This window comes from Orycteropus afer, unplaced genomic scaffold (genome assembly GCF_000298275.1).
Source record: "Orycteropus afer afer isolate SDZICR_OR568_19922 unplaced genomic scaffold, OryAfe1.0 scaffold00130, whole genome shotgun sequence".
Classification (NCBI taxonomy): domain Eukaryota; kingdom Metazoa; phylum Chordata; class Mammalia; order Tubulidentata; family Orycteropodidae; genus Orycteropus; species Orycteropus afer.
Genome location: NW_006921717.1, coordinates 7,323,721 through 7,336,285, shown reverse-complemented (window position 1 = coordinate 7,336,285; position 12,565 = coordinate 7,323,721). Strand labels below are relative to the sequence as shown.

The 12,565-nt window shown below is 52.9% G+C and overlaps 1 protein-coding gene across 1 annotated transcript in view; it reads left to right on the top strand.

The window, feature by feature from the left end:
- Nucleotides 1-11,192, top strand: part of FADS2 (fatty acid desaturase 2) — a 50,451-nt gene extending 39,259 nt beyond the window's left edge. Inside the window, exons 6-10 of the mRNA XM_007945012.1 lie at nt 9,077-9,174; nt 9,436-9,532; nt 9,847-9,926; nt 10,659-10,784; nt 11,141-11,192. Coding sequence (XP_007943203.1) covers nt 9,077-9,174; nt 9,436-9,532; nt 9,847-9,926; nt 10,659-10,784; nt 11,141-11,192 — 453 coding nt within the window. The remainder of the gene's footprint in view (nt 1-9,076; nt 9,175-9,435; nt 9,533-9,846; nt 9,927-10,658; nt 10,785-11,140) is intronic.
- Nucleotides 11,193-12,565: the final 1,373 nt, after the last annotated feature.

Genomic DNA, 12,565 nt, shown 5'->3' with positions numbered 1-12,565 from the left:
ATGCATATACTGCAGGCTGTGTAGTCTTTGATCTTCATCAGTAGGTTTAGGAGGCGGAAGTCTGACGTCAGGCTGTCAGCGACGGCCCTCTCTGTTCGTTCCAGGGGCCACCCTTCTCTCTTGCAGCTTCTCCTCCTTGGTTCCTTGGGGACTCCATGTAGCATCGGTGCCCCCCCCCGTCACTGCTGCCTTGCTTCTTTGCCCAAGGTGCTCCTTTCATTTCTCAAAAGTTGTTAGCTAGGATTTACAAATATTTTGGGGGACACAGTTGAATCATACTGCCCGGGGTGATGCCAGGTGGTGCCTCAGGGACTCGAACCTTCTGATGCCATGTGCTGTGCCCCCTCCACCCCTGCAGCCTCTCTCTCTCTTTCAAATTACAGCACCCCGTGTTCAAGGTGCCCTGATAGCGTAACAGTTAAGCACTTGCCTGCTAACTGAAAGGTTGGCGGCTCAAACCCACCAGGCGCTCCAATGGGGAGAGACCCGGCAATCCGTTCCTGTAAAGATTGCAGCCTAGAAAACTGTACGAGGCCATTCTACTCCGTCCCATGGGATTGCTGTGAGTCAGAATTAACCTGATGGCACCTGGCAACAACATATTTGTCTAGCAGTTGGACTTAGGAGTATTTTATCACCGAAATGATGGCCCAGGTGCTGTACCTGGTGACTTCAGGAGCAGTGGGGGGTAGGGGCGGGGAAGAGGCGTGACTCAAAGTCGCCGGGCCTGACTGGACACACCTGTTTGCACACACTTCTAGGATGTACTGTTTTAAAAAGTCAATGTGTTGCCAGTACTTACACTCCAGGAACAGTAAGCATTGCCACCTGCACCAGGGCATTGAACCCTGTTTCGCTCGTAAGGCTCGTAATGGCTGGAGGGAGGGAGCAGCTGACCCCAAGTTTCTCGACCAGCTGAGTGGGGCTAGAGTTGGAACCCAGACCTCCTGCCTCTGTGGTCAGTGCTGTTTCCACAAGGGCTCCTGTGAGCCCCGCCATGCTGGGTCAGGGGATACTGCCAGCATATTTTAATGGCAGATGATGCTTGATCTAAATATTTCATCATTGATTTTTCACTGCACTTACTTCTCAAGAAACAAAAGCACTAAACAGAGGTAACAGGAAAGGCAGTCAGATTGTGTGCCTAAAAGACTGTGATGGCAGAACTAGGGAAATTTGAGAGGACCCCTTGTGCCTGTCAGGACCCCGTCCAGCCCTGCCGTCACCACAGCCCGGGGAGTAGGGTTCAGGCTCTGAGGAAGAGACAGGCCTCCAGCCCAGGGCTCCGGCGTATAAAGGAGCAGCTGACCGAGCCTCTCAATGGAAGTCCCTGGGTGGGAGACATGGTTAAGTGCCGGACTACTGACTGAAACCTGGCGGTTCAAACCCACCAGATGCTCCTCAGAAGGAAGGCCTGGGAATCTGCTTCTCAGAAGTCACAGCCTTGAAAACCCTACAGAACACACTTCTGCTGTTAGGTTACCATGAGGTGGCATCAGCTCAAGGGCAGTAGGTGTGGGGGGGATTGGAGTCTCTCAAGAAACTTGGCACCTGGGCCCCTGGCGTGGGATGGCCAGTGGAGGTGGATGAGACCCAGCCCCTCCCTCGGGAGCTTCTGATGGCGTAAGGCAGGCAGACAGACAGAATCACACACAGCACTGTGATTGCGTTTTGATCTATGGTCACAGTGGTTTAGGTACACGGTGCAGGTGTGGCCTGGGCAGTGGTTCTCTGGGGGGAGGGTTGGGATGCTGCTGCCCAGGGACAATGTCTGGAGACTTCATGTGATGGGAAGGACTGATGGGGGCACGGTGCTACTGCATCTGGTTGGTAGAGACATCCACTGGCACAAGGCAGCCTCTCAGTAGAGTTAGCCCTTGCTGTGGGGTCATTCCGACTGCTGGCTGCTCTCTCAGAGTAGAACTGCTCCAGAGAGTTGGCCTGGCTGTAAAGCACTGGGCTACTAGCCAAAGGGTGGTTCGAGGGCACCCAGAGGTGCCTCGGAAGACAGACTGGTGATCTTCTGAGAGTTTCCAGCCTTGAAAACCGTCTGCACGCCTGGGGCACCAGGAGTTACAATCCACTTGGTAACTAGCAACAGTCTTTACCAAAGCTGGTCACCAGGCCCTTCGTCCGGGGAGCCTCTGGGTGGGTTCAAAGCATCACGCTTTAGGTTAGCAGTGAGCACAGACCCTTCAGCTGCAGAGTGACCTGGCCCCAGGTGTCAACAGTGCGGAGGTTGGGAAAGCCCGGCCTGGAGGAGCGGGGCTGCTTCGAGGGACTTCTGCCCTTGGCAAGGTTACCAGTGGCTGCGTTCCAGCACGCTTTCTAGGCTCACCTTCCTGGACTTCGTTCTGTCTCCCATGGAGCAGTTCTGGCCTCTGGCCACCAGCCACGCCAGCCACACCCTCCTGAAACTCTACCTTGTTGGCTTGCCAGGCCCACCTCTTCAGAGAAGCGCTGTGCTCCACAAAGTTTTCATGGCCGCCATCTTTTGTGAGTAGATTGCCAGGCCTTTTTTCTGAGGCTCCTGGTTTCGAACCACCAGCCTTTCTGTTAGTAGCCAAACTCTTAACTGTGCCACGTGGGGACTCCAACTTCCACTACAGGTCTTACAAACCTCCACTACAGGTGTATGCATTTACTAGAAATGTGCATAAAACAATTTTTTTAAAAAAATATGATGAAAGGCAGAACTTACCATACTTCTTTCCCTACCCTCTGAAGGCACCTTGTTGGGCCCTCAGGTTGTGCCCTTGGCCCCTCATGGCCTTTCAGACGCTCCTATTCCCTCCCAAGCTGTTCTCTCCTCTTCCTACCGGACTGACAGCACCCCTGACCCAGTCACCCAGGCCAGCGCCAGGGACCAGCCTACATTCCTCACAACAACACTGTCACAGATGCAGCCACCTTCTGCCTCCTCATGAGTTCTGGAATCTTTTCTCCTTAGTCCTGTGGCAGGTTTGGGCCTCTGTTTCTTGTCTGAGCTCTGAAAATAGCACCCTCATCGTACCGTCTCCAGTTGGCAGGGATCTTTAAGCTACACATTTGACCACTTCATTCTATTGTTCTAAGCTCTTTAGTGGTTCCCCGTGGGCCCCAAGATAAAGGTCAAGCTCCTTGGCCAGACATAGGCAGACGTGAGCAGGCTGTGGTCGGCCTCCTCGTCTCTCACCCCCACCTCCAACACATGTGCTACAGTGTGGAATACGCACTGTATGTAAATACAGTCCTTGCCCCCCGCTTCCCCACACAGACTGTGCAGCTTCCTGTCTGGGTGTCTCCATGTCGTCCCCTCCGCTGCACTGCAGACACTCTTCCCAGCATGCCTTGCTCAGCTGATGTGGCACAGCCGGGCTCAGGCCCCAGCCAATAGGAAACCAGTCCAGTTACCTGGAGTCCATTGTGACTCCTCTGACAACCCTCGTGTGCAGATTACAGCTGTGCTCCATAGAGTTTCCAGTGGCTGATCTTTCAGAAATCAATCACCAGGCCTTTCTTCTGAGGGCCTCTGAGTGGACTCCAACCTGTGGGTTAGCAGCTGAGGGCGCTGTTTGCCTCACCCGAGTGGTCCCTTCCTAAATCCCAGGATCATGTTAGGACCCCATGTCACGCTCCCATTGTCCCCTGCAGCCATCTCTGTCACTCTCCATGTTGTTGTTATGTGCTGTCAAGTCAGATCCAACTCATAGCAACCCCTCCTTGGGTTTCTGCAAAAACGGCAAGGAGACCACATGTTCTGACCTCCTCTAATCCCACAAGAGGAAGACAGGATCACCAGCAGTAACCCAAGGCCTATAAGGCCAGACATGCTGCCTCCCTCCAGCCCTTTCACCAACCGCTCCTCCCAAAGCACCCACCACCTCTCTCCTGGGTTCAATAATTCACTGCAGTGGCCACACAGAGCTCACAGATTATGGGGTTTATTAGGGAAGTACCAGGCTGCAATTCTAGTTCAGGAAAAACGCTCAGTCTCTCTCCCAGCCCACTGTCCCTCGGCCAACAATCTCTCACAGTCTCTTCCAGCAGTGCTGGTGCCTCGGTGTCTCACTCAGCAACGCGTGTCTCTTGCGTCTCTTTCCCAGCAGTACGTGTCTCCTTCAGGAGCACGTGTCTCCTTCGGCAGCACGTCTTCCTCAACCAGCAGTCAGAAAGAGAGTTCTGCCTCTAGGAGGCCTCTTTTTGAGCCCGGCAGGGTGGTCAAACTAGCCAAATCATAGCATCAGAACTCTAAGCACCTGAAAGAGTGGGCACCTCCCAGAACATTGTTTTGTGCCACGCCCAACAGAAATAACCCAGGTGGACAACTTCATCAATCAGGAGCTCCTCAGTTGCTCATAGAAAATCCCACCTTGGAGTTTACAAAGACTTACAGATAGAAAAGCCACACTAAGTAATTTACTATACCGCAGTTTCCAAGGCAGTGTCTCTATGGAACTAGGTTGCCCAACCTTCCTTCAGAGGATTGGCTGGTAGGTTTGAACCACCAGCCTTCTGATTAGCAGTTAAGTGCCCCAGGCACTATGCTACCAGAGCTCCCTGTCACCTTCCATAGGACAAGGCTATTCAGGGACCTCCTTAGGTCCCCAGCACCTAACTCACAATTCGAAGTGGGAAGAAACAGTTGCAAAGAACCATTAATAATCAGAACGTGGAATGTAACAAGTATGAATCTAAAACAGAGCAAGGCCAGGGGCCGACTTCGGAACAGAAGTCGCTCATACTTGAAGGTCAATATCCTTGATGTTAGTGAGCTGAAATGGACTGGTTGGTATAAGCCATTTTGAATCATATGACAATCATACGGTCTACTTTGCTGGGAATGACAAATTGAGGAAGAATCATTCCTTCATTGTTAAAAAGAACATGTCAAGATCTGTCCTGAAGTACAATGCTGTCAATGATAGGATAATATGCATAGACCTACAACAAAGGCCAGTTAATGCAACTATTATTCAAATTTATGCATACCACTAAGACCGAAGATGAAGAAATTAAAAGACTTTTACCAACTTCTGTAATCTGAAATTGATCAAACATGCAATCACGATGCCTTGATAATTACTGGTGATTGGAATGCACAAGTTGGAAATAAAGAAGGATCAGTAGTTGAAAAATATCATACAGTTTTGTAAGACCACCAACTTAGTCTTTACAAATACCTTTTTCAGCCACATAAATGGCAACTGTATACATGTGGACCTCACCAGATGGAATACACAGAAATCAAATCGACTATATCTCTGGAGAGAAACAATGGAGAAACCCGACAGCATCAGAGCAAGGCCAGGGGCCGACTTCGGAACAGAAGTTGCTCATATGCAACTTCAAGTTGAAGCTTAAGAAAATTAAGACAGATCCACAAGAGCCAAAATACGCATAGCAACCCCCTTTGGGTTTCTGAGGCGGTAAATCTTTATGAAAGTAAAAAAAAAAAAAAAAAAAAGCCCAGTCTTTCTTCTGCTGAGTGGCTGGTGGATTTGAACCGCCAGCCTTCTGGTTAGCAGTCAGATGCCTTAGGCACTATGCCACAAGAGCCCCAACCTTGATTATATCCCACCTGAATTTAGAAACTATCTCAGGAATAGATTTGATACACTGAACACTAATGACTCAAGACCAGACGAGTTGTGGGATGACATCAAGAATATCATACATGGGAAAAGCAAAAGGCCATTAAAAAGAAGATTTAAGTGGGTGTCAGAAGAGACTCTGAAACTTTCTCTTGAATGGAGAGTAGCTAAAGTGAATGGAAGAAATGATGAAATAAAACAGCTGAACAGAAGATTTGAAAGGGCAGCTTGAGAAGACAAAGTAAACTATTATAATGAAATGTGCAAAGACATGGAGTTAGAAAACCAAAAGGGCAAAATACACTCAGCATTTCTTAAGCTGAAGGAACTGAAGGAAAAAATTCAAGCCTCAAGTTTCAGTATTGAAAGACTCCATGAGCAGATACTGAACAATTCAGGAAGCATCAGAGGAAGATGGAAGGAATACACAGAGTGACTACAAAAAAGAATTGGTTTGACATTCAGCTATTTCAGGAGGTAGCAGATGATCAAGAACCAATGGTGTTGAGGGAAGAAATTCAAGCTGCTCTGAAGGGAAGGCATTGGAGGGAGAATAAGCCTCCAGGAGCTGTCAGGATACCCACTGAGAAGTTTAGCAAACAAATCCTACATTGGAAGCACTCATCTATGCCAAAAAATTTGGAAGAAAGCTACCTGCCCAACCGAGAGACATCCGTATTTGTGCTCGTTCCAAAGGAAGGTGAACCAACAGAATGTGGACATTATTGAACAGTGTCATTAATATCGCATGCAAGTAAAATTTTGCTGAAGATAATTCTAAAGCAGTTGCAGCGGTATATTGACAGCAAACTGCCAGAATTTTGAGCCAGATTCAGAAGAGAGCATGGAACAGAGTATCATTGCCGATTTCAGATGGAACTTGGCTGAAAGCAGAGAATACCAGAAAGATGTTTACCTGTGTTCTATTGACTAATAAAAGGCATTTGACTGTGTGAATTATAACGAATTATGGATAACCTTGCAAAGAATGGGAATTCTAGAACTCTTAATTGTGCTCATGTGGAACCTGTACATAGACCAGAACAAGGGGATACTGCATGGTATAAAATCTGGAAGGGAGTGTGGCAGGGGTATATCCTTTCACCATCCTTACTCAATCTGTGTGCTGAGCAAATAATCCAAGAGGCTGTACTATATGAAGAAGAATGTGGCATCAGGATTGGACGAAGACTCATTAACAACTTGTGCTACGCAGACAACACAACCTTGCTTGCTGAAAGTGAAGAGGACTTGAAGCACTTACTGATAAAGATGAAAGACCACAGTGTTCAGTAGGGATTACATCTCAACATGAAGAAAACAGAAATTCTCACAACTGGACCAATAAGCAACATCACGATAAATGGAGAAAATATTGACATTGTCAGGGATTTCATTTTACTTGAATCCATAATCAATGCCCATGGAAGCAGCAGTCAAGAAATCAAACAATGTGTTGAGCAAATCTGCAAAAGACCTGTTTACATGTTAAAGATGTCATTTTGAGGACTAAGGTGCACCTGCCCCAAGCCATGGCCTTTCAGTCACCCTCGTGTGCATGTAAAAGCTGGACAGTGAATAAGGAAGACTGAGGAAGAGTTGATGCATTTGAATAGTGATGTTGGCAAAGAATATTGAATGTGCCTTGGACTGCTAGAAGAATGAACCAGTCTGTCTTGGAAGAAGTTCACAAAGAATGCTCCTTAGAAGGGAGGATGACATGACTTCATGTCACATGCTTTGGACGTATTATCAGGAGGGACCAGTCCCTGGAGAAGGACATCAGGCTTTGGAAAGTAGAGGGTCAGTGGAAAAGAAGACACTCAACAAGATAGATAGGTTCCCATGGTGGCTGCAACACAGGGCTCAAATATGGCAGTGATTGTGAGGCTGGCGCAGGACTGGGCAGTGTTTCCTTCCGTTGTACGTAGGGTCACTATGAGTTGGAACTGACTCGACAGCACTAACGACAAGATTCTGGAGAAACCTTGGGTGCTACTTGAAGCCAGGTGATCAGGGAAGGCTTCAGTGAGGACGTGACGTGAAAGTGAGGTCCCAGGGTTGGGAAGGAACCCGTCATGCAGGGACCTGGCACTGAAACTGAGGTGGGCACCAGCTGGGTCAGGGTAGTTAGAGGAGTTATTCGTGCTGAGACTGGGGAGGCAGGCTGGGTGGGGCCAGACCCTGCACAGCTCTGTGGGCTATTATGGGTGGGATGTGAGGGCTTGGCAGGGAGAAGTGGGGTCTGCTTATTGTTAATGTCACTCTGCCAGAAGAACTGGATGGTGCCTGGCTACCACAACCCACTGCTCTGAAAGGGATCACATTAGAAGGTCCTGTATAGAGCAGGAGAAAACTGAAACAAAACTCAAAATTATGAGAATACCAGGCTTACTGGTCAGATAGAGGCTGGTGGAGCCTCTGAGTACTGTGGCCCTTGGTCACCCTTCAGACCTGGAACCGACCTCACTCCCATAGCTGAATTTGTAGTCAAACAGGAGACAGGTGTACAAGGTGAACCCTAACTCTAAGAAGGTAGGCATTCCTCAGAACAATCACTGATTTGAGATCAAGGGACAGCATTTGTCTGAGGACAAATTCAGAAGCAGGAAGGAATAGGAAAAGAGGAGGAATTGAAACAAGAAACAGGGAGGAAGTAGAAGGAATGATTTACATTGAGGGGATTGTAAGCAATGACATGAAAAGAATGTGTGTGAATTGTTGAATGGAAAACTGATTTGCTCTGTAAACTTTCACCTAAATCTCAATGAAAAGAAGAAGGTCACTCTGGTGGCCAGGAGGAATGCATTAGTGAAAACAAGAGGCCACCGGGAGGGAGGCCATGGGTATGGTCCAGCTGCAGCATGGGGACTTGGGGGCAGAGAGGAGGTGGAGAGAGATGGACGGAGAGCCCGCAGTGGATGCGGGATGGTGGGGGCAGCCCGAGGAGGTACTTGTCCAGGAGGAGAGCTCAGGACCTTGAAAGCCCTCAGTGAGGGGCAGGAAGAGGAAAGGGGACTAGAGGCAACAGGAGTGGAGTCGGGCCATTGGAGAGCTTCCTGGGAGGGCCCTGAGGTTGGGGACCAATGATGTCCACTGGCCTTGACCACCCACAAGGTCCTGTGGGAGTGAGAGGGAGGAGGCCCAGGTGCTGAGCAGGGCTAGGGCTAAGGCCAGCGTTGTGAACTTGTCAAGCGTTGGGGGCGTGTGCACCTTCTCACGCCCAGGGCTGCCCTCTGCTGATGTCCCTGTTCCCCGTCACTTTTCTCTCCCTGAGGAGAGCACACCGTCCGCTTCCGGCTGCTGGAACACTGTGCATGTCCCCAGAGGCAGGACAGGCCTGCAGGCCCCAAGCAGGGCAGGCTGTGGAGGCAGCGAGTTCTCTGTGGGCTGGCGCCTGACTTCCCAGAGGCCCTTGGGGTTATTGCCTCTCAGAGTGTGTGTGAGCGCAGGCCTGCAGGGAGGGCAGGGCAGGCCTGCATCTAATCCCGTCTCTCCTGCAGGACTTGGCCTGGGCCGTCAGCTACTATGCCCGTTTCTTCATCACCTACATCCCTTTCTATGGTGTCCTGGGAGCCCTCCTCTTCCTCAACTTCATCAGGTGCCTGAGCTTTGCTGGTTAACCCCTGGAGCCTCGGGAGCACTGGCAATTACTTGTGGGGGCTTTGGCGAGAGGGCCACGTGAGGAAGGGTCCGGAGGGTTCCACTTCCAGCCTTTGGACCTCAGCAGGGGATCTGGCTTGCCCCCAGCCCCTGCCCTGGTCTGGCTGGGAGCGTGGCTCTGTTCCCACTGTGGCCCAGGGCCCCCGGAGAACCCTTGGGGCTGCCTGGGTTCCTAGCACTGAGCTGCACCCTCTCTCAGGTTCCTGGAGAGCCACTGGTTTGTGTGGGTCACTCAGATGAATCACATCGTCATGGAGATTGACCGCGAGCCTTACCGTGACTGGTTCAGCAGCCAGGTGAGTGCAGACAGAACAGGTCCACCGTGCCCTGGGGAGCTTGGGCCTGGTGTCATGTCCTGTGGACCCAGGGCCGTGCTGGGCTTCCGTAAGGCTGCCTGTATCCCCCCACTGGTAGCCACAGGGTTAAGCAAGCAAGCATGGCCGGTGTCTTCCAGGACAGGTGGGGATCTGGGGGGCCTGGGGACTGCAGGCAGGAAGGCTGGCATGGAGGGTGGCCCACTCCTCCACGGGGCTGTGAGCTTGTCAGTGGCCACGGGGTCGCCTTGTGCTCCTGGCCACTCTGCCCCTCCCTCCCCCTCCCACCTCTGCAGCTGGCCGCCACCTGCAACGTGGAGCAGTCCTTCTTCAACGACTGGTTCAGTGGGCACCTCAACTTCCAGATTGAGCACCAGTGAGTGTGGGCTGGCTGGGGCCCTGGGGCGGCCCACAGTAGAAGGGCTACATTGGGAGGGCCGCCTGTCCCCTGATGACGTCTCCGTCCAAACCCTGGGTCATGGCTCTGCAGTCAGCCCCACAGAGGCCAGGAGGGGGCGCACTGGTGCTGTCTCCCAGGGCTGGGCAGCATCCAGGTCCTGTGCCCCACAGTAATAGTGATGACCATTCCCCTTTACAGTCCACAGAGTACTTGCGTGGGCACCTCATTAGACCCTTGAGGCTAACAGGGCAGGGATGACTGAGGCTACCATACTGATGGGGAACCTGAGGCCCAGCTAGGTTAAACAGCTTGCTGAGGGACTGCCCCAGGCCTTCCCTCCCACCACTTTCTGTTGCCCGTCGTCTTACTACTGTTCCTTTTCCTCCACCTTCCTTCTCCTCTTCCTCCTCTCAACCCCAGCCCCCCAATCCACTGCTTCTATTTCCTTTTGAAAAAAAACATACCATTTTGTCTCTGATCCTCCAGTATTTTGCCACCTGCCTGAAGCACAAACCCCCCGCCCATGAACGGGCCCCAGCACCCCAGGTGGCCTGGTGGCCCATAAGAAAAGCCCCATACAGGTCCCAGGCTAGCTGTGCCCTGCTCCCTGGGCCCCAGCCAGCCCGTCTGGACCCGGAGAGAGTGGGGAGCAGTGCAGTGTGGCCCCTTGGGCCTCTCATGCTCTGAGCCCTCTGCCACTCTTCCCAGCCTCTTCCCCACGATGCCTCGGCACAATTTCCACAAGATCGCCCCCCTGGTGAAGTCCCTGTGCGCCAAGCATGGCATTGAGTACCAGGAGAAGCCACTGCTGAGGGCCCTGCTGGACATCGTCGGGTAAGGGAGTGCACGGCTTCCAGGACCCCTCGAGGCTGGTGGAGGCTTCGGGCTACTCACCTCAGGGGCACAGGGAGCGGTCGGGGTGGAGGCAGAGGGGACCGAGAGGCACCGAGTCAGCCTCCAGGAGAGACGGTGATGACCACTCAAGGGGCCGTGTCCGAGGCCTGCCCTCCTGACATCCCCCCCAACCAGGGCACCTCTTTGCAACTAAGCCTGTGTCAGGAGTTGCCAGGGACTGGGGAGTCCTGAGCTAGCTGCCCTGCAGGCTGCAGGGACCAGGCACCCCCTGGAGGCCGTGCCCTGGAACAGAGAAAGCACCATGGCCCCTGACCACTCCACCGCTCTCTCCACAGCTCCCTGAGGAAGTCTGGACAGCTGTGGCTGGACGCCTACCTCCACAAATGAAGCTGCAGCCCTCGGGTCGCCTGTGGGGGAGGGTGCAGGTGGGGGGACGGCCAAAGGGAGGGGTGGGTTTTGGTTCTGAGGGGTATCCGGGAGGCTGGGGTACACACACTGGCTCACGGACCCCATTTGTGGTTTTCTCTCTTGGTCCCCTCCTTTGTCCCTTCACTTCGGCCTCTGCCCTTTCTTACGGGGCCTCTCCCCTGGAACAGAGGGGTGGGCTTGAGAAGTGTCTCCACCCTGCCTCTGCCCCTAAACACTAGAGGGGACCAGAAGTCCACTAATGAGCCTGGGCCCTTGTCCTGGCAGCCGGCGCCAGCCTCACACTCTACTCTCCTCAGGCTCCTCTGAGGTCCGTGGGGCGGGGTATTAGGTAGATGGCTCCCTGCACCCCAGGCCTGATTCCACATCTGGCTTGCCCTTCTTTGGGGAGGTGTGCTCTGTGCCCCATCTGCCCTGGGCCAGCTCAGTTGTCTAGAAACGCCTGGCCTCTCCACACGGCCAGTATTGGTACCTGGGGCCTCCCTGCAGGCTCACTTTCCTACCAGCGCCCTGGTCCTTGATGGCAGGCTCCTTCTGCCTGCCAGGCAGCCAGCTCAGATCTGGGGCCCATGGAGGGATGTGCCCTCCTCCTCCCCCACCACCTCTGTCTCTCTGACTGTGGATTCTGGGAAGTTCCATTCCATCTTGCCAAACTCCAGAGCCCATGGCCTTGGGACCAAAAGGAGATCTTGCGTGGGCTCAACAGGCAACGGCTGAGTTGGGAGAGAGCTCAGGCTGCCTTTGAATGGGTGGGAGGACCTGAGCTTCCAGAGCCGTCGGACCCTTCCTTCTCCCAGCACCCCCGGCTGGGCTCCCTGCCAGCCCGGACCGTTGGGCCCTGCGATGCCCCTTCCTGCGTCCTGCCAGGACCCTGCTGGCTACCAGAGGGCAGCAGAGCCAGAAGGTGTTGTCTGAGTCCCTCCTTATATGGGATGGGACTGCTCCTGGTACAGTCCCTCTGTCCCCAACTCTCCCTCCGGACTATTCTTACTGTTAATTTAACCTTGTGCTGCAGGTGGCCCTCTGATAGGGAGATGGCCAAGGGGCTTATGACAATCTGCCTTTTACCTCAGGCCCGCATGCCGTGCTGTGGGAGGGCAGTGGGCAGAGGATGGTGGAGGGAGTTCCCGCACGAAGCAGCCCGGGGGAGCAGGGGGAGCTGATGAGGGTGGCGGGGCTGAGGCCAGGAGGTGCAGAGAGCCTGCCGCCCCGGCAGGAGCTGTGCATTTGAAAATCTAACCCACTAACCAATATTTAGTTTCAGGGAGGGGGGGATGAGCTCAGAGTGGGGGTACCCCCATCTAGTGTGGGCAGGCCTTCAGGTTGCTATGGCA